The 21,990-nt window shown below is 46.4% G+C and overlaps 1 protein-coding gene across 9 annotated transcripts in view; it reads right to left on the bottom strand.

The window, feature by feature from the left end:
* The window catches only part of NRXN3 (neurexin 3), a 334,121-nt gene that overhangs the window by 208,161 nt on the left and 103,970 nt on the right, over positions 1-21,990 (bottom strand). For 5 of the 9 annotated variants that reach the window (XM_075192090.1, XM_075192091.1, XM_075192092.1 and 2 more), the window contains 3 exons: positions 19,309-19,692; positions 7,508-7,711; positions 5,133-5,159 (listed from right to left, as the gene is read on the bottom strand). In XM_075192090.1, the coding sequence (XP_075048191.1) occupies positions 5,133-5,159; positions 7,508-7,711; positions 19,309-19,692 (615 nt within the window). The remainder of the gene's footprint in view (positions 1-5,132; positions 5,160-7,507; positions 7,712-19,308; positions 19,693-21,990) is intronic. The other 4 variants (XM_075192094.1, XM_075192097.1, XM_075192098.1 and 1 more) reach the window with 1 other exon arrangement.

The raw sequence follows: 21,990 nt of genomic DNA, 5'->3' as shown, positions 1-21,990 counted from the left end.
GTTGGGCGCAGTGGTACCAGTTCCCTAGCTGTGCTCAGTGGTGCAAGTTCCCTAGTTGGGCGCAGTGGTACCAGTTCCCTAGTTGGGCGCCGTGGTGCCAGTTCCCTAGTTGGACACAGTGGTGCCAGTTCCCTAGTTGGACACAGTGGTGCCAGTTCCCTAGCTGGATGCCGTGGTACCAGTTCCCTGGTTGGGCGCAGTGGTACCAGTTCCCTAGTTGAGCGCAGTAGTGCCAGTTCCCTAGTTGGGCGCAGTGGTGCCAGTTCCCTAGTTGGACACAAAGGTGCCAGTTCCCTAGTTGGACACAGTGGTACCAGTTCCCTAGTTGGATGCCGTGGTACAGACAGCCCAGAAATCAGTCTTCAGCTCCACTTTGTAATAAATAAATTAAAACTATTTAAAAGTAGATAAAATAAATGATAAATTATTTAAACTATAGTTTCATTAATTATAATTGCTAATGATTTGCTTCTGTTATCGCCATCCTGAGATAATTGATTGTAACAGCGTTAGGAAGCTTTGCCCGGGCAACAGGGGCGATACCGCTTTAAATTTCCCGGTACTAAACATCCAGACTATAGCTCTGCATGAGCAGCCAGTGACTAAACCCTTAATACAGGGATAATGACACTGGACGGAGAACGTCACATAAATACGTCTGTTCTGTGTTTGGTTGAAGACATTAAGCCACAATGTGCTGATGTCAGTAGAGCACATTGCACAGCGTGTAAGTGTGAGTCACTGTCAGACACAACTTGTAACCGGGGAGTGAGAACTAGTGAGCTGTGGCCCCAATGCAGGGAGGCGGGCAGGAGGGAACCGGGGCCCCTGACTCTCTGCATCTGCCATCCAGAGAGCCCCCTTATCTCCATGGACCCCAGTGCGCGGCACCTACCGCACCAATGGTAGTTCCAGCACTGCGAGGAGTCTAATGGTGGCCGCTAGGCAAACGCCTGACTCCATCCTGTCATTAACCTTTCAGCGACCATTATCTCTAAGTATTTATATCAATATATCCTGCAATGACAAAGTGACAATTTCCTTCACCCTTCCCGCATAGTTATAGGTGAATATAGATATTGTACAATAACATCCAAACCATTATATGTAGATTACAACACAGGTGCCAAAACTTTATCCTACAGGGAATCAGTTAAAGTCTGGGAACCAGCAGCAGAAAGTCACCGAGTCACGGTCAAATTCTTATCCATCAGTTCAGTAAAGGGTAACAGTCTCCAGCCCCTGCTACAAGCAGTGATACACAAATAGTGCACAAGAAATTGTACATTGGCCAGACGGACCGATACACATGTCACTGGCTCTATATTAGCAGCACGGTGGCTCAATGGTTAGCACTTCTGTCTCACAGCACTGGGGTCATGAGTTCGAATCCCAACCATGGCCTTATCTGTGAGGAGTTTGTATGTTCTCCCCGTGTTTGTGTGGGTTTCCTCTGGGTGCTCCGGTTTTCTCCCACACTCCAAAAAAACATACTAGTAGGTTAATTGGCTGCTATCAAATTGACCCTAGTTCCTCTGTGTGTGTGTGTGTGTGTGTGTGTTAGAGGATTTAGACTGTAAGCTCCAATGGGGCAGGGACTGATGTGAGTTCTCTGTACAGCGCAGCAAAATTAGTGGTGTTATATAAATAGCTGGCTCTATATTAGTTGTGGGGTCCTATATACATGTCACTGCCTCTATATTAGACATGGTATCCTATACAGTTGTCACTGGTGCAGCCTTGGCTCTGAAAGGCCACATTTATATATTCTTTTCCCCCCGGGCAGACAGGTGATGTCATCATTACATGCGCTGGGTGCCATGTTGTATCAGGTGCACATGTGATGCCATGACACACACATGTGACATGAGAGCAGCAGAGTTACCTCTCCGCCCTGCGTGTCTGTGTGACGGAGTGAGTGATGGTGACGGGAAGACAACTACAGTTTATATAACTGGATGCAAAAATCAGTCATTTTGGCGCCATACATTCTGCAGAGCGCTCAGATGCCTGTAACCTGTTCTAGCTGCACAGGAGTAACTAGCGAGCTCTGGGCCCTGGTGCAGGGAGGTGGGGCAGATGGGCCCACAGCTCGCTAGCTCCCCATGCAGTGGGCCCCATTATCTCCATGGGCCCCGGCGCACAGCACCTGCTGCACCGATGCTAGGTCCCTGTCTGGCTGCCGGTACCGAACCACGTGTGCTGCTCACACAGCACCTACTGGAAGCGCCACTACCCAACGCACCACAAAATCGGAGTGTGACACGTTTCAGTGGGCAGAGGGCTCTCGTACATTTCCACTGGGAGGTGGGCGTGGCTTTATAACGTAATGTGCGTCATTAAGTGGGAGGATCACTGAGGTGGGAACGGCTTGGTGACGCCACTTGTGTAAAAATCCTCACTCACTTTACTGGATAATTGGCTGCTCCGCCAGGAGTACAGGAGGTCTCCCCCTAATTCTGGGGTTAACGGGGTAACTGCTTTATTCTGAATTCACTGTACAGCAGGAACTTGCAGAACAGCTATTGAATAGTCTGAATGACTCCTAAATACACCAGAGAAGACCAATCCGCTCAGTAATTGAACCCCGCACAGACCTGAAGTACATAGTATCCAGGTAACGTTTCCATATAAATAGTTACAACCTCAATGTACAGACTCATGGTTCTATGTATTTATCAGATCCCCTACGGCTGAGCTGTCAGCTGCACACAGATATCCCAACACACAACACAGAATTACACATATGTCCCTTTACACCGTGTATTATTCATATTACATTCCAATATGAAGACTGCTATGAATATTCATGAGTATGAGTGCGACCCGCCCATGTACTGGCAGAGCTCACTGTGCTCCTGAGAAACATCCTGTGACCTCACCCTACTGCCAGCTCTCAGTACATTGGCTCCGAGTGATCACATGAGCAGTGTCACATAATCTGCTGCCCCCACACCCACAGCTCATTTAAATAATGAAGCAGGAAGTATAAGACAAGGGGAGGGGCAGTTTCATAGCCGATTTTCCCAATAATGGTGTGTGTTATAACTGTACATTGCAATAAAGCTTTTCCCCCTCTGTACTATAAATTACACTGCCGGACACTGTAACCCGCATTTCAGGAACGGGAGACCTGCTTCGGTTCTTGTTGACATATAACGTCCAGCAGGACCCGCTGAGAGCCTCAGTCATACGTGATGAATTTAGTGACGCCCGCCCTGTGTGTTGCGTATATTCTCCAGATAGAGCCATGAAGGTGAAATGTACGAAGACTCAAGTTCCCTGGAAATGTGAAATATAATTTCTCTCCGTGCAGCTCAGTCTCCCACCCCCGGCTGATTCATCAAAGTCGTGTTTCAGGAGAAAGCAAATAATGACCTGCGTTCCTGTGCAGATAATTCTCTGCTTCACGCTGGAGCGGCCTACAAAATGCCACAGATGTGTACAATCTACATCTTATTTCTGGAGAAGACGAACACAAGAGGCTGAGACACAATAGGAGCTCCCAGAGCAGACAGTCCATATATATATATATATATATATATATATATATATATATATATATATATAGCAAAGTAATTCCTAGTAGTCCACAGAAAAGCTGCTTTTTCCTGCACACGTTTATTTCTATACAGCCTGTACCTATCACTCACGTGTTATTCTGGGTTACAGACATTAATTGTTTTGGTTGCTGCAGACACAGGGTGTGTCAGCTTCTGTGTTACCAGCGGCTACATATAGATATGGGGCTGTAATTTCTCATAATATCATCTACTTCACATGTAAACCTACCAGCTCTGTTATCTCTCATGATATTAAAAAGTAATAGATTTAATTTTATTTAAAAAATGATGTGGATCCAATGTGCTGAGGTGCAAAAATCAATGATATCCGCGTCACAATCTCGTGTGATAATAATGAACGGAGATCTGCAGCCAGACACAAAGGCTGCCACGTAAATGATAATTAGCACACGTATGATATTACATTATATATTACATTATACATGCAGGGGATTGTTCGTTTATAAGCTTGGGTGTGGTTGGACGAATCAGGACAGCATGCTTCCACTGCGCTAGTCGGACACATCTCCCAACTGGGGGCGGGATAGTCCCCTAAGACATGGACATACGTGAGGTAATGCTGTTTGTTGGCGCGTTCATTGCTCTGCACTATAACCAAAGGCTGCAGCAGTAACTGAAACGCACAGAAAGAGGCTGGAAGAAAACAAAGTATCTAATAAAAGTTGTGGGTGAGTAAGGAAAGGCCAATATACTACAATTACCTGACGGTAGGAAATCTCCTTCATACAGAAAACCATGAACTGTCTCCTACAAGGTTATTTTCTATTTGTAAGACTGACATGTTCTGTATGGAATATACAAATGAAATAAAACTCTTTATCACCATAATTTATAAACACTTACCTCTGATAGTCTCCGCTGCTCCAGCAAGTACTGCCACTTACTTTCAGCCCAGGGGTGTAACAAGTCCTTTCTCCCAAATAGCAAAATAACATACAACCCCACCCTACAAGAAACCTGTGCAAGGGGCCCCTGGGTACTCTCGGGCTTCAGACGCCCTATGTGGGTACAATCACCCGTATAATAATCTGCCAGGGTGAGTTATTATATAAACATGGAATATAGCAACCTGTGATGTAGCTGGTTCCCTGCTGGGGCATGCTGACACTTTTAGTTCCACCACAGCTCGAGAGCCACAACTTGCCTTTCTATGGCCTTTCATGCCAGTCTGTGACGACTGGAGGTCATTTTCAGTCATAATACATTTTATATTCCCATATATGAAAACTTAAACAAATCCCCACAGTAAAATCATCATTATCATCACAATATATTTCACATCACGCTGGTGGGAAAAGGCAACTTTGATTTTGCTCCCAAACAATACATGTCAGGCTACATAATTTGGACAATGCCTGCAGCTTGCAGTGTGGCCACTAGGTGTCAGGCTTGATGCATAGATACAATGTACAGTGAGGGGCGGACACCACCCAGCGCTAATTATTGTCCAAAACTAAAACAAAAGGTAACAGAAATATGCAAACAGAGAAGCTCTAATTATACAACAAGAGTGTGAGATCAAAATGAGAGTTGAGGGTATAAACTTACTGGCGTTACAGTTTATCCTGATACAGTCTAGATGGGAAAAAATAAATGAAAGATGAATTCGTATCCTTCAAGGTTACAGCTGCAGTCATCCAAAAACAGTGAGGTCCACCCTTCCGGGGACAGACACACGCAACAACAGTGGCCATTTTATATAGGTGTGTGCGCAGTGGGTGGGGCCAGCGTGTGGAATATGCCTATCATGTGACCTATGGAACATACAATTCCTGTTACTATGTAGAAGTGTGTGATACCTGGGACGCTGCGCCGTGTCTGGTTACGTAGAGCAATGTCTGAGTTGTACAAGTGTAAAGCAATCTATAAAATGGCCACGTACAAACAGCAAACCGCACGAACACATTGTGCAGGGGGAGAGTTTGGGTGCTCCCGGCTCTACATTCAGCGGTTGTGGTCAGAGTGTACGATTCTGGGAGATACAGAAGGTCCCAAACCTGCTACTTTGGTTCTCCTCTGTCCCTTTCTGTATGATAAACAGTCCCTAGATAGTCCCTACTCACAGCCGGCAAGTGAAAGGTACATTCATTCTTATCAAGCGTTTGATTGGCTATAGGTGAATGGCGCTGGTCTTTCCTGCTCGTGGTCTGTGGATAGATCCTTTACTGAGAAACATATAATCAGGGATCAGCTAAGAACTACTTACGGTAACGTGTTATAGCACAGGGAGAACATACAAGACTGGGTAACCAGAACATGTTGGGGTCTTAAACATTTACAGGGAGAACGCTCATTTCCTACAGTGATTAAGCAGTTTCAGTGTATTTGTACTAAATAAGAAAGAATGCACCTTTAACAGCTGGGCCTGAGTAACGGAGCAGGAAGGGTTGGATATGTTCCCCGAGCCGGGCATCCTGGCTGCCAGCTGTTTCGTGCGATTTGGTTTGCTATGTGTCGTCAACCGCAACAGAAAAGTGGGAACAAACAGCCTCAGAGAACCAGTGAGGTCAGCAAATAGTGGGGGCAACGTGGCGTGAAACTGGGGTGGGGCAGGTGGGCAATAAATATAGAGACACGGACCTTCACCAGTAACAGCAGCAGAGAGGAACGAAGATCAGAACCCCAATATTATTCAGGATGACAAGGGAGAGGAGCGTCAACCAGAAGAAAGAATGACGTAAATGAAAAAAGAATAGACCAGAAAAAGAAAGATGAGCAGAAATGAAGGGAAATATTAGGAGAGTCCCCACTCCACAGGAAAGGAAGGGTAAGGTGATGATGATGATGATTGTGACCAGTTATCTCCATGGACACAAAGGACCTGGTGACGTAGAAGAAGACCTCACAATGTAATGGATGGAGGGTGGGGGGGGCGGCAGAATGAGGGGTTCTGATCTCCTGTTACCACAGCATCCATCATAGGACTGGACTCTATATGTCAGGTCTCTCACTGTATGGGGGTGAACGCTGGACATTTTGCACACCCCTACAAGCTGCCCAACACGCTCTGTTCTCAAGGCTGTTTGCTGTACGGGCCGCAGGCTTCAGGCCTTTGAAGGGTAGTGAGAGCCATCTTTGAAAGTAACATGGCCGATGGAACAGGACTAAGAAACTTAAAAACACAGAAACACGGACAGACAGAGCACGGACACGGCACAACACGGAAAGCACTGAAGGCGGAGAGACAAAGATCACCCAACACAGTCTCAGTTTGACTAATGCACAGTGGTCTAATTCAACATGAGAACAGAACTGCAGTCAGATTAGCACAGGACAAAGCCAAAATATTTCCTCTCTTAAAGACCATCGACCTCACATGGCCTGACACGAAGGAGACTGTTTTGGGTGGAGGAATAGAATGGAAGAGGCACTGATGACAAAAGATGAGTAATGAGGCTATAAACACAATGAGCAGCAGGAAAATGTATAACGGGAGTGGTAAGACTAAGGAGCTGCCATCTTGTCACATCGTTCTCTCTTATTACCCATCACTCATAGTTAAAGGGAAGGCGGCAACTTTCAGCCAATCCAACCTGGATATTTCAGATGTAGGCACTGACCAGCTCAAAACAGCCGCTATGTACCGGTGCACCAAGAGGGCATCATACATTCTCTCAATGCACCGAGTGAAGAGAGAGTTGGATGTAATACAGGATGGGGGCTTACCTCTCCCAACCCCTCATTAACACTGTTACTGCTGGAGAGGCAGGATGAGCATTGTGACGACAGCCCAAGGCTGGCTTCTGCAGCACGGAACAGGTTAATACCGGGCGGGGAAGAAATGTCCCTTAGACCGCAGAGGTCGGGGGGTTATTTCAGGAGTATGGATGGACAGGAGCATGCAGCGGTGACAAGGTGGACATTAATAACGACACTGACATGGCCCCCCAGCCCCCCGCAGAGAGGAAGGACTCATACGATACCTAAGTTGACTGTGAGCTTCACTTTCCCTCCGTCCAGCTCCAGTCGTAGAGTGTCCGCAGAATCCCTGGAGGTGGTGGCCACCAGTAGCCCGTAGGCTCGCTGAGACTTGAAACGGAAAGACACGTCCTCGGCTTCCGTGTGCATGACCACTGGCATGACGATCTTCATGTACATACTGCCATCATAACTCAGGACCGACGCCTCTGTAAGGAGAAAAGAGGAGCATAGACAGTGAGCGATTTCCACGCAGGTCTCCACCATCTCTGTCCCAGGAGACATACAGAGCAATACGTCCGGTGAACAGAGGATGGATCTGACGCACATTGTGTAGACGTCTCCCTGCCACAAATAAAGTGAAAGGGACTGGAATTAGGCTGTTAAGAATTTTTGTTTTTGTTTGCTATATGTTCAGAATCGTCAGAAGCGTCACACCTCAGGGGCTGAGTAATGCTTTACACAGATTATGTCACTGATGGAAACCACCTTAATATCTAAGACACCAAGACATCCAGTCCCCAAATCTCATTCTCCCAACACCTGTCCATACTGCCGCTTAAACCAGAGACCCCAACCGGGCAGAGACATTACATCACCGTCTATTCGGCATCTGGATTCTTGTGTCCCAGATTAATTGTTTTACCTGCTGATATATTGTAGGAAATGTAAGATCCTGCACTAGTCTATTCCTGTTTATACCATTTGCAGAATGACCCGTCATATACAGCAGTACCATAAACAGCAGTGTCATACATACCGGTACCATACACAGCAGTGTCATACATACCGGTACCATACACAGCAGTGTCATACATACCGGTACCATACACAGCAGTGTCATACATACCGGTACCACACACAGCAGTGTCATACATACCGGTACCATACACAGCAGTGTCATACATACCGGTACCATACACAGCAGTGTCATACATACCGGTACCATACACAGCAGTGTCATACATACCGGTACCATACACAGCAGTGTCATACATACCGGTACCATACAAAGCAGTGTCATACATACCGGTACCATACACAGCAGTGTCATACATACCTGTATCATACACAGCAGTGTCATATATACCTGTACCAGTGACATCACTGAGAGTGCAGCCAATCCAGTCACTAGGAACCAGTGACATTACTGAGAATGCAGCCTATCCAGTCACTAGGAACCTGTGACATCACTGAGAGATACCATACACAGCAGTGTCATACATACCGGAACCATAAACAGCAGTGTCATACATACCGGTACCATACACAGCAGTGTCATACATACCGGAACCATACACAGCAGTGTCATACATACCGGTACCATACACAGCAGTGTCATACATACCGGTACCATACACAGCAGTGTCATACATACCGGTACCATACACAGCAGTGTCATACATACCGGAACCATACACAGCAGTGTCATACATACCGGTACCATACACAGCAGTGTCATACATACCGGTACCATACACAGCAGTGTCATACATACCGGTACCATACACAGCAGTGTCATATATACCTGTACCAGTGACATCACTGAGAGTGCAGCCTATCCAGTCACTAGTGACATCACTGAGAATGCAGCCTATCCAGTCACTAGGAACCAGTGACATCACTGAGAGTGCAGCCTATCCAGTCACTAGGAACCAGTGACATCACTGAGAGTGCAGCCTATCCAGTCACTAGGATCACAATGTACAAACAAAATAAAAAAAAAATCTCTTAATTGTAAATAGCAAGAAAGATAAAAGCCAAAACTGCTGCCTGAGTGAGGCTTCCAAGGCTCTAGAGAAAACAGAATGTGTGAGGCTTGGGAGTGCACAGGACAGGGTTTGATAGGAAGATTATAATATGAAATATTAGGAGCCGAGAGGGTAACAGGGTGTGAAATGTGTCTGGGACACAGTGTAAATTTACCACAGAAAAAGTAAAAAGAGCTGAGATAACCGGGGAATGAGAGCGGATAACACAACGTATGATGAATACATACGTAGCTATGAGCCCCTATCTCCAGGTCCGTGTAATCACATTCATGTCAGAGCCCAGCAGTTTCCATTATAACAGTAGCTAAAATACACATCACAGCTCTGTGAGTCTGACACCCCAATAAATATCTGCTATTCCAAAATAATAAGGTTCAGAGGTGTCATAGCCTGCTGCATCAGCTGAGGAGATAACTCAGCTATCACTCCCCATTCCTTGCTCTCTTCCGCTACTCCCCCCATTCTCTCCACTCCCTCCTCCCACCCCATCTCCTCTGCTACCCCCCCATTCTCTCCACTCCCTCCTCCCACCCCATCTCCTCCGCTACCCCCCCATTCTCTCCACTCCCTCCTCCCACCCCATCTCCTCCGCTACTCTCCCCATTCCCTCCTCCCACCTATCTCCTCCGCTACTCCCCCATTCTCCCCTCTCCTTCCTCCCACCCCATCTCCTCCGCTACTCCCCCCATTCTCTCCACTCCCTCCTCCCACCCCATCTCCTCCGCTACTCCCCCATTCCCTCCACTCCCTCCTCCCACCCCATCTACTCCGCTACTCCCACAATTCTCTCCACTCCCAGCTCCCACCCCATCTCCTCCGTTACTCTCCCCATTACCTTCTCCCACCCATCTCCTCCGCTACTCTCCCCATTATCTCCACTCCCAGCTCCTCACCCTATCTCCTCCCCCCATTCTCTCCACTCCCTCCTCCCACACCATCTCCTCCACTACTCTCCCCATTCTCTCTACTCCCAGCTCCTCCCCCCATTCTCTCCACTCCCTCATCCCACCCCATCTCCTCCGTTACTCCCCCCATTCTCTCCACTCCCTCATCCCACCCCATCTCCTCCGCTACTTCCACAATTCTCTCCACTCCCAGCTCCCACCCCATCTCCTCCGTTTCTCTCCCCATTCCCTCCTCCTACCTATCTACTCCGCTACTCCCCCATTCTCCCCACTCCTTCCTCCTACCCCATCTACTCCGCTACTCCCCCCATTCTCTCCACTCCCTCATCCCACCCCATCTCCTCCGCTACTTCCACAATTCTCTCCACTCCCAGCTCCCACCCCATCTCCTCCGTTTCTCTCCCCATTCCCTCCTCCCACCTATCTACTCCGCTACTCCCCCATTCTCCCCACTCCTTCCTCCCACCCCATCTACTCCGCTACTCCCACAATTCTCTCCACTCCCAGCTTCCACCACATTTCCTCCGATACCCCCCATTCTCTCCACTCCCTCCTCCCACCCCATATCCTCCGCTACTCCCCCCATTCTCTCCACTCCCAGCTCCTCACCCTATCGCCTCCCCCCATTCTCTCTGCTCCCTCCTCCGACCCCATCTCCTCCGCTACTCCCCCCATTCTCTCCACTCTCAGCTCCTCACCCTATCTCCTCATCCCATTCTCTCCACTCCCTCCTTCCACCCCATCTCCTCCGCTACTCTCCCCATTCCCTCCTCCCACCCATCTCGTCCGCTACTCCCCCCATTCTCTCCACTCCCTCCTCCCAACCCATCTACTCCGCTACTCCCACAATTCTCTCCACTCCCAGCTCCCACCCCATCTCCTCCGCTACTCCTCTCATTCTCTCCACTCCCTCCTCCCACCCCATCTCCTCCGCTACCCCCCCATTCTCTCCACTCCCTCCTCCCACCTATCTCCTCCGCTACTCCCCCCATTCTCTCCACTCCCAGCTCCTCACCCTATCTCCTCCCCCATTCTCTCTGCTCCCTCCTCCCACCCCATCTCCTCCGTTATGCCCCCCATTCTCTCCACTCCCAGCTCCTCACCCTATCTCCTCATCCCATTCTTTCCACTCCCTCCTTCCACCCCATCTCCTCCGCTACTCTCCCCATTCCCTCCTCCCCACCCTCTCTCATTCACTTATCCCACAATGTATTACATACATACATTGTATTACAGACACACACTGTATTACACACACACACACAGTGTAACAGACACATACACTATATTACACACACACAGTGTTACAGACACACACACACACACACTGTATTACACACACACACACACTATTACAGACACAGACAGACACTAGTAGATATTACAGGGGCTGTTTACAGACAGAAGATAATCTAACCAGTACAGTAAATGTTATCTGTAGCCCTGGGACAGAGGAGAGGGGGCTGATCACACAGAGGAGGAGGGGGTGTACCTGCACCAGCCCACATCAAATGTCACCACAGCGTTTACATAGCGCAATAAACGAGAAACTCTATGGCACCAGCTGCATCTACCTATTCTCACATGTACACCCAGTTATGTCACATGTATACCTGTAATATCACATGTACACCCAGTTATGTCACATGTATACCTGTAATATCACATGTACACCCAGTTATGTCACATGTATACCTGTAATATCACATGTACACCCAGTTATGTCACATGTATACCTGTAATATCACATGTACACCCGGTTATGTCACATGTATACCTGTAATATCACATGTACACCCAGTTATGTCACATGTATACCTGTAATATCACATGTACACCTGTAATATCACATGTATACCTGTAATATCACATGTACACCCAGTTATGTCACATGTATACCTGTAATATCACATGTACACCCAGTTATGTCACATGTATATCTGTAATATCACATCTACACCTGTTATGTCACATGTACACTTGTTATATCACATGTACACCTGATTATGTCACATGTACACTCAGTTATGTCACATGTACACTCGGTTATGTCACATGTACACCTGTTATGTCACATGTACACTCGGTTATGTCACATATACACCTGGTTATGTCACATGTACACCTGGTTATGTCACATGTATGCCCGTTATATCACATTTTAATTGCTTATTGGGGTTACACCTGATTATATCATCATTGGGTTTATTATTATACTAGTACAGCAGTATAGGTGGGGTTATTATTATACTAGTACAGCAGTATAGGTGGGGTTATTATTATACTAGTACAGCAGTATAGGTGGGGTTATTATTATCCATAGATTGTAAGCTTGCGAGCAGCCTTCTCACCTCTTTGTCTGTTTTACCCAGTTTGTTTACTATGTTTGTCCCCAATTTGTAAAGCGCCACGGAATATGTTGGCGCTATATAAATAATAGGATGATGATGATGATTATACTAGCACAGCAGTATAGGTGGGGTTAGTATGCAGTGTACATGTAACGTGCAGTGTACAGTGAAGTGCAGTAGAAGGATAAGGACAAGGCTTGTGCTGTGCAGTGTTAGTGCAGTAAGGATAACGCAGGGACAGTCAGTGTGTGTATAAGGATTACAGAAGGTTTCTTATTCTCTGTATAAATGCCGCTGAGATTATTACCAGCGCACAGGGTTACGCTCTCTAATCTCTAATCTTTCAATTGCTTTGTGCACGGAGAGAGCGGTGATTCTGATTAACTCCACAATGCAGAGTTCTTTCCAGTTCTGATTAACTGACTGCCGGCTGCAGCTTCCCAGTCACAGGAAGAGTTAAACGTAATTAATCAGACGTTTCTAGAGCACAGGATTACAGGAAATCCCCAATTCAAAAAGGTTTTGTAACTGCAAAGGGTTTAATATGTAAAAATCAGTACAGAGGAGAGTGACACCAACTGATAGCACTCTGAATGTATTGTACAGGGGAGAGCACCACCTACTGACAGGACTCAATTTATTGTACAGGGGAGAGCGCCACCTACTGACAGAGCTCTGAAAGTATTGTACAGGGGAGAGCGTCACCTACTGACAGGACTCAATGTATTGTACAGGGGAGAGCGACACCTACTGACAGAGCTCTGAAAGTATTGTACATGGGAGAGCGTCACCTACTGACAGGACTCAATATATTGTACTAGGGAAAGCGCCACCTACTGACAGGACTCAATGTATTGTACAGGGAAGAGCGCCACCAACTGACAGGACTCAATGTATTGTACAGGGGAGAGCGCCACCAACTGACAGGACTCAATGTATTGTACAGGGGAAAGCGCTACCAACTGACAGGACTCAATGTATTGTACAGGGGAGAACGCCACCTACTGACAGGACTCAATGTATTGTACAAGGGAGAGCGCCACCTACTGACAGGACTCAATGTATTGTACAGGGGAGAGCGCCACCTACTGACAGAGCTCTGAAAGTATTGTACAGGGGAGAGCGACACCTACTGACAGAGCTCTGAAAGTATTGTACAGGGGAGAGCGTCACCTACTGACAGGACTCAATATATTGTACTAGGGAAAGCGCCACCTACTGACAGGACTCAATGTATCGTACAGTGGAGAACGCCACCAACTGACAGGACTCAATGTATTGTACCGGGGAGAGCGCCACCTACTGACAGGACTCAATGTATTGTACAGGGGAGAGCGCCACCTGCTGACAGAGCTCTGAAAGTATTGTACAGGGGAGAGCGTCACCTACTGACAGAGCTCTGAAAGTATTGTACAGGGGAGAGTGTCACCTACTGACAGGACTCAATATATTGTACTAGGGAAAGCGCCACCTACTGACAGGACTCAATGTATTGTACAAGGGAAAGCGCCACCTACTGACAGGACTCAATGTATTGTACAGGGGAGAACGCCACCTACTGACAGGATTCAATGTATTGTACAAGGGAGAGCGCCACCTACTGACAGGACTCATGAATTGTACTTGGGAGAGCGCCACCGACTGACAGAACTCTAAATGTATTGTACAGGGGAGAGCGCCACCTACTGACAGAGCTCTAAATGTAATGTACAGGGGAGAGCGCCACCTAGTGACAGGACTCAATGTATTGTACAAGGGAGAGTGCCACCTACTGATAGGACTCTAAATGTATTGTACAAGGGAGAGCGCCACCTACTGACAGAGCTCTGAATGCATTGTACAAGGGAGAGCGCCACCTACTGACAGGACTCAATGTATTGTACAAGGGAAAGCGCCACCTACTGACAGGACTCAATGTATTGTACAAGGGAGAGCGCCACCTACTGACAGGACTCAATGTATTGTACAGGGGAGAACGCCACCAACTGACAGGACTCAATGTATTGTACAAGGGAGAGCGCCACCTACTGACAGGACTCAATGTATTGTACAAGGGAAAGCGCCACCTACTGACAGGACTCAATGTATTGTACAGGGGAGAACGCCACCAACTGACAGGACTCAATGTATTGTACAAGGGAGAGCGCCACCTACTGATAGGACTCTAAATGTATTGTACAAGGGAGAGCGCCACCTACTGACAGAGCTCTGAATGCATTGTACAAGGGAGAGCGCCACCTACTGACAGGACTCAATGTATTGTACAAGGGAGAGCGCCACCTACTGACAGGACTCAATGTATTGTACAAGGGACAGCACGACCAGCTGAAAGAGCTCTGAATGTGTTTTACAGGGAGCAGAGTATAAATTAAGGAAGAAATAAAACATAGTATATCATTACCATTGTACAGGTACCACCAATGAACCCTGCAGGGACCCAGTGATACAAACACAACCTCCTCCAGTATAATATATATATATATATAGTGTGACTAACAGTGCCCCTCTCTCCTATATACAGAGATATTTCATCATCATCATTTATTTATATAGCACCAGCAAATTCCGTGGCGCTTTACAATTGGGAACAAACATTGATAAGACAATACTGGGTAATACAGACAGACAGAGAGGTAAGAGAACCCTGCTCGCAAGCTTACAATCTATAGATGTTTCCATTGGCTTGGACCACTGTCATTCCCCCAGAGAATAAGGGGTTAACCCTGGGCCACACAATACCCCCATTACCAGATGAGACATTCTGCGGCCTTGGCTCTGGCCTCCATGTGATCTTATCGGCTTATCATCCACGTACCCTCTGGGGGCTGTGGGATTAGGATGGAGAAGAGAGACGCGGCTGGCTGCTTTGTGAAATTAATTGGAAAATAGCTGCCTGGAGATTGGGTACAGCCCTGGATGGCATCCTGGGATACGTAGTGCTTTATGGTGGGGTAGGGGCAGAGGGGCAGTGGCACAGTAAAGCCATAGAGTCACATGTTTACATTCATTCACAGGTTCATGCACCGTCCTCACATTACTACCAGTTACTGCTGGTATCATATCTCATTCTAAGGATTAATCCATTGATCTTTCTGCAATACTTCCATTGGTCTACATAGTACCACTTCTCTTTACCGGGATATGGGGCAACTTCATAGTACCAATTCCTCTGTTCTGTATACTGGGATATGTCATGACCGCATAGTACCACTTATCCAGTCCTGTATAGAGGGATATACGATAATTGCATAGTATCACTTCTCCTGTCCTGTATACAGGAACATACGATAATTGCATAGTACCACTTCACCTTGCATAGTACCACTTCTCTTGTCCTATATACAGGGACATACAATAATTGCATAGTACCACTTCTCCTTGCATAGTGCCACTTCTCCTGTCCTATATACAAGGACATATGATAATTGCATAGTACCACTTCTCCTTGCATAGTGCCACTTCTCCTGTCCTATATACAAGGACATATGATAATTGCATAGTACCACTTCTCCTGTGCTTTATACAGGGACATACAATAATTGCATAGTACCACTTCTCCTGTCCTATATACAGGAACATACAATAATTGCATAGTACCTCTTCTCCTTGCATAGTGCCACTTCTCCTGTCCTGTATACAGGGACATACAATAATGGCAAAGTACCACTTCTCCTTGCATAGTTGCCACTTCTCCTGTCCTATATACAAGGACATATGATAATTGCATAGTACCACTTCTCCTGTCCTATATACAAGGACATATGATAATTGCATAGTACCACTTCTCCTGTGCTATATACAGGGACATACGATAATTGCATAGTACCACTTCTCCTTGCATAGTACCACTTCTCCTGTCCTGTATACAGGGATACATGATAATTGCATAGAACCACTTCTCCTGTCCTGTATACAGGGACATACGATAATTGCATAGTACCATCACATGCTTTAGGATTGGTATAACCTGGACATTATTAGAATTATACCCCTCGAATAAGGCTCTTAACTAACACATTACATTTATTTCCCAAAAAATACTGGTACTTGTTGCGTGCGTTAGAGAATTTAGAGCTCCAATGGGGCAGGGGCTTATGTAAATGACAAATCTCCTCTGTACAGCGCTGTGTAATATGGCAGCACTATATAAATGAAGAACAATCATCATACACATCAGCAAGACATAAATGATCTGCATGTAGCACATCAGAGATAATACCTCCCCGGGGATAGGGGCACAGCTGGGAATTATGGGACGAGGAGGTAATGAGCAGTCGGGGGCAGTAAGGGCACTTTACTCTCTGAGTATCAGGTGAAGATATTGCATTCTGCAAACACTACGTCTCACACCTCCTATATACCGCCATTATCAGCTGAAGAGTCTTGATCCTTCCTCTCATCTCGAAGTGCCAGGAAGCCGTGGTAAGGCCATTATCCTCATCCTGTATAAACAGACATGTGTATTCATTCATATCAGCCCTTGGTCCAGAGGAGCTTACAATCTAATCCCTAACAGATACACACTTGGTTCAGTGCAGGTATCTGTATGTCTGAGGGAGGTGCTACAGGTGTTATACTACACAGAGTACCACCCATTCCTCACTACAGTGTCCCAATTTGATTGACAACTACAGCAGCCAATGAGGTTAAGGGCATAAATCACAAAGAACCAATTAGAGACCAATTCACTAACTGCGTCTCCTAACCTGAAAACTGCATATTACTTTACTTGATTTCTAAATATCCGCTCTTCCTATTAAGATCAGTACAATGTACATTGTTTATATTTTGTGTACTGAGTAATTTAAAGAGAATGGACAGTCCCAGCCCAACAGCAATAGGTGAAGAGTTTAGTCAGCAGCCTTAACAGCAGCAAAATGTACCTGGTCCAAATACGATGTTACCTGCCAGGGTATGAAGGCTCTTTGGACAGCTATGTGATGACCTCTGTGGACAGCTATGTGATGACCTCTGTGGACAGCTATGTGATGACCTCTTTGGACAGCTATGTGATGACCTCTGTGGACAGCTATGTGATGACCTCTTTGGACAGCTATGTGATGACCTCTGTGGACAGCTATGTGATGACCTCTTTGGACAGCTATGTGATGACCTCTGTGGACAGCTATGTGATGACCTCTGTGGACAGCTATGTGATGACCTCTTTGGACAGCTATGTGATGACCTCTTTGGACAGCTATGTGATGACCTCTTTGGACAGCTATGGGATGACCTCTGTGGACAGCTATGCGATGACCTCTGTGGACAGCTATGCGATGACCTCTGTGGACAGATATGCGATGACCTCTGTGGACAGCTATGCGATGACCTCTTTGGACAGCTATGTGATGACCTCTTTGGACAGCTATGTGATGACCTCTTTGGACAGCTATGCGATGACCTCTGTGGACAGCTATGTGATGACCTCTTTGGACAGCTATGTGATGACCTCTGTGGACAGCTATGTGATGACCTCTTTGGACAGCTATGTGATGACCTCTGTGGACAGCTATGTGATGACCTCTTTGGACAGCTATGTGATGACCACAGTGGACAGCTATGTGATGACCTCTTTGGACAGCTATGTGATGACCTCTGTGGACAGCTATGTGATGACCTCTTTGGACAGCTATGTACAGCTGCTCCCGAACCTCCTTTCCAATTGCAACGTTTATCGATATTCAGCCAGGAGGGAATATCCAAATTTAAGTCTATGATTTATGTTATTAGAAAATCTGTTTATTGTCTTGTTTCAGCTGTTTGAGACACCACCAGCAGCCGTTACCTCTGACGTACTGTGAGATATCCTTTATCTCTGGATAGAAAGCAGCAGCTCATGTTCCATCTCTAAGGCTTCTCCATATGTGAAAAGAGATGCGGTGGGCTCTATAGACTGTATAGGTTGGGGATCTGTCTAGATGTGTCTTCCTACATATAATTACATCAGAAAATATAAGTGCCTTCCATTCACACCATACTAAGCACATGTATTGTACATACATGTACATGCAAGGACACAATCGCAATATGTACCACACCGTCAGCATTTCACACAATATACAGGACCAGATGAATTGGTTACAAGAAGATTTATGCCCTTATTACGCATACATGTACAAACACATACAAAACAGATTTTGGGGTTGTAAAGTGAGACCGTCAACACCTCACGTAATGTGACACATGAAGCGAAGATTCAGTTCAATTCTCACGTGTGACAGAGGCTGCTCAGACATTCGCTAAGTCACACAGTCATCTATCACCACCATAGGCTCACCAGCCATGAGGACTCACTGGCCCGACCAACAGCTCTAATAATGACATTGACCACAACCGCGTCATCTGATCATACTGTATACAATGTTTAAGTGTGTGTGTGTGTGTATGTATATATATATCCCATAACATACTACATACATATGAATATGTATGCACACATAACAACTTGTGTTATGATATATTCACACATTATATATCCTCCCATAATACAGAAAAGTAATATCACTTCCTGATGACGTTATGTATTGTGCTAAACTGTTTTATGTATCAGACACTATAGAACTGTCTAATAAACCCAAGTCATGTTCAAGAGATTTCTATATACTGTGATATGAAGCGTCCGTGTCCATCTGCACATTCTAGACTTAGACAAGAAGATCCTGGCCACAATGTGGTTCTAAGAGCGGAACTCACTCGGACAGTACAGCCCAACCACCAGTGATAACAGTGACTCTCTCCAGCTTAAATGGGATTATAAGCTCTTGGGGCAAGGACTCACCTCGTTCACAGGTCCTGCCCCAGTGCCCGGTGCCAGTGCAGTCACACACAAAGCGGTTCCAGCCATCTCTGCAGGCAGCGTTGTTCTTACAGGGGTAACTATCGCATTGTTTGCCACTCATCCGGGAACAGGAGGATTTCACCCCGGCCGCGTTCTGTGCCTCAGCCAGCTGCCGAATATTCTTACTGCGCCCGTCAATGAACAGGTCACGTATACACCCCACGTAGCCGTAGTTCAGCATGGCTGTCCACAGCTCAGTGGGCAGGATGAGGCCGGCACGGTTCTCTGGAAGACCTCCTAAATACATGTCACCCTCTAAGTCCAGGATCTCACTCTCCCCGCTGGCAGTGAATGGGCTGCGTTTGCTGTTCACAGAGATGGTTCCTGTGAAAAACAAATAGAGAAATTGATCAAACTGATAAAACTTCCAATAAACCAACAATATCCTTCACACACACATATATATATATATATATATAGGATTAATGTTTACTGAGCATAAAATACATTTTTGCAGTTGCTGGTGACTGCAGACACATGTTATATCATGCATGCGAGACTGTCGTCACTCCTGACCAAGACTTAGAGCAGCCCTGTAGCTGGAGCAAGAGTTACGGCAAACAAGTAACTTTCAGGCGCTCAGAGCTCGAGCTGGACATGCTGCATGCGCTTCGGTTCGGCACCCCCTAACTGTAACTTAAATACGTCAAAACGCCCCTTTCCCACCCCGTTCAGAGCTGCGTTCAGGGACATACCTCCCGGTTCTGGGCATGTGCAGAGTGAATTTGTGGACGATACCCTCAAAATCAGGTCCAATGAGTGAATAATAAAAAAGCCGCCTTCTTGTTCCCTTCTGTGATTTTTAGACAAAATGTTATATCATCAGGCCGAGTTGTATATTTCCATTTCTTCTGGATATGTCACTGACAAGAAGATCACCGCTCGTGTGACAGGAACCCGGCACCTACATGCTGTACTTGCTGTATACTGAGCTGCTGTCACACAAGCGTGGATACACTATGATCTGTCCCCACAATGTTAGTAGAAGATCATCGCTCGTGGGACAAGACCCTGCCTGGGTCCTGGGACGAAAGCACGCAGGAGCTCAAAGCAATGTTAAAAGCAAATGCATGTGACAGGTATTAAATGAGAGAGACCAGGAGAGCAAAAGTATTTTAAATAAGGGTTGGAGCAGAGGGGCTTTTGTTCGGTGCTGCAAATAGTTAGATTATAGCCCCTATGGTACATTGTAGTTTACAGGGTCCCACTTTTAAGCTATTCAGACAACTTTAGGATTACAAATAAGTCAATAAGTGATAATTATTCTGCTATTGAACTGAACTGATTGAACTGTCTATTGTCAGCCCCATCCCTGTATTAAGTACTCAGCGCAGATTAATGTGGCGACATTCTGTCCACAGTGCGCTGAGGCTGCTCGTGTGCCGCGCTCACATGTGCGCTGTATGTATGTAGATCCTCCCATGAAGGTTAGACAGCGAGGACGATGAAGAGGACATCAGAACCCTGTTCATGCACTCAGCAATGATTGCAGGAACAGAACCTAGGAATTAGGGATGAGTGGTCCATCTGCAGAGCGAATCACCAAGCACAAGCATGATGTAGGTGTGGTGTACACGTTGAGCACATGATGTGTTTGGAGGTTAGCGTGTGCACAGAACCTATACAATGGCTCCTTCCTACAACTGGCTATTGCTTGTTTATTTTTTAGTCTTTCACGGAAAACGTTTAGTAATTTAGCTTTGTTGGACCAGAAGTTTGTCCTAAATATAGTCCTGGTCCAGATACAACTTCCACCCCTCCACGCTCTCTAATATTCCCAACGACCCACATTTCTCTGGTACAATTAGTCTTAATGACTTAATTGCAGCTTTTATCGTTACTGGTGGGGTAGAAAGCGCTGCAGGTTACAGGATCTCCGTCGCTGCCAGAACCTCAGAACAACAAGCACTATAGACCTCTCAGGACCCCCCATTCAGAGAGATGGAAAGGAAAGTTATCCTGCGGCTTGTCCCCCACCCCCAGTCCTGGTCTCCAGCATTGTGCTATAAAAGAACATTAAATCTTGGACACAATTCAGGGGTATAGAATATAGTGACCCAAAACGGTCTAGCAGGACCCCAATAAACTATACAGTGTTGTTTAATCTAGGACAAATCTGAAATAGCGGACGCCGCTGAAGGGCGATTTATGTACCGCTCTATAATATATATAAATTATATATATAATCTGTAACCTCTTTGGGGTATTTACACATCCATGTTGTAAAGGGATAATTCAATCAATCTTAATGACTAAGAGAGAGCAATCTCCACAAAACTTAAATGTCAAGAGCGCTTTCATTATAAAGGTTAATACAACAGGGACAGTGTATGAATCCGGAGCTCGTCTCTCCGCTGTTTGATCAAACTGAGAGGGACAGTAAGGCCAGGCTCTATGGGAGGGGCAGTAAGGCCAGGCTCTATGGGAGGGGCAGTAAGGCCAGGCTCTATGGGAGGGGCAGTAAGGCCAGGCTCTATGAGAGGGGCAGTAAGGCCAGGCTCTATGGGAGGGGCAGTAAGCCCAGGCTCTATGGGAGGGGCAGTAAGCCCAGGCTCTATGAGAGGGGCAGTAAGGCCAGGCTCTATGGGAGGGGCAGTAAGGAAGGCTCTATGGGAGGGGCAG

This window comes from Mixophyes fleayi, chromosome 12, assembly GCF_038048845.1.
Source record: "Mixophyes fleayi isolate aMixFle1 chromosome 12, aMixFle1.hap1, whole genome shotgun sequence".
NCBI classification, from domain to species: Eukaryota; Metazoa; Chordata; class Amphibia; order Anura; family Limnodynastidae; genus Mixophyes; species Mixophyes fleayi.
The sequence above is the reverse complement of the archived record's forward strand: the minus strand, read 5'-3'. Positions and strand labels throughout refer to the sequence as shown.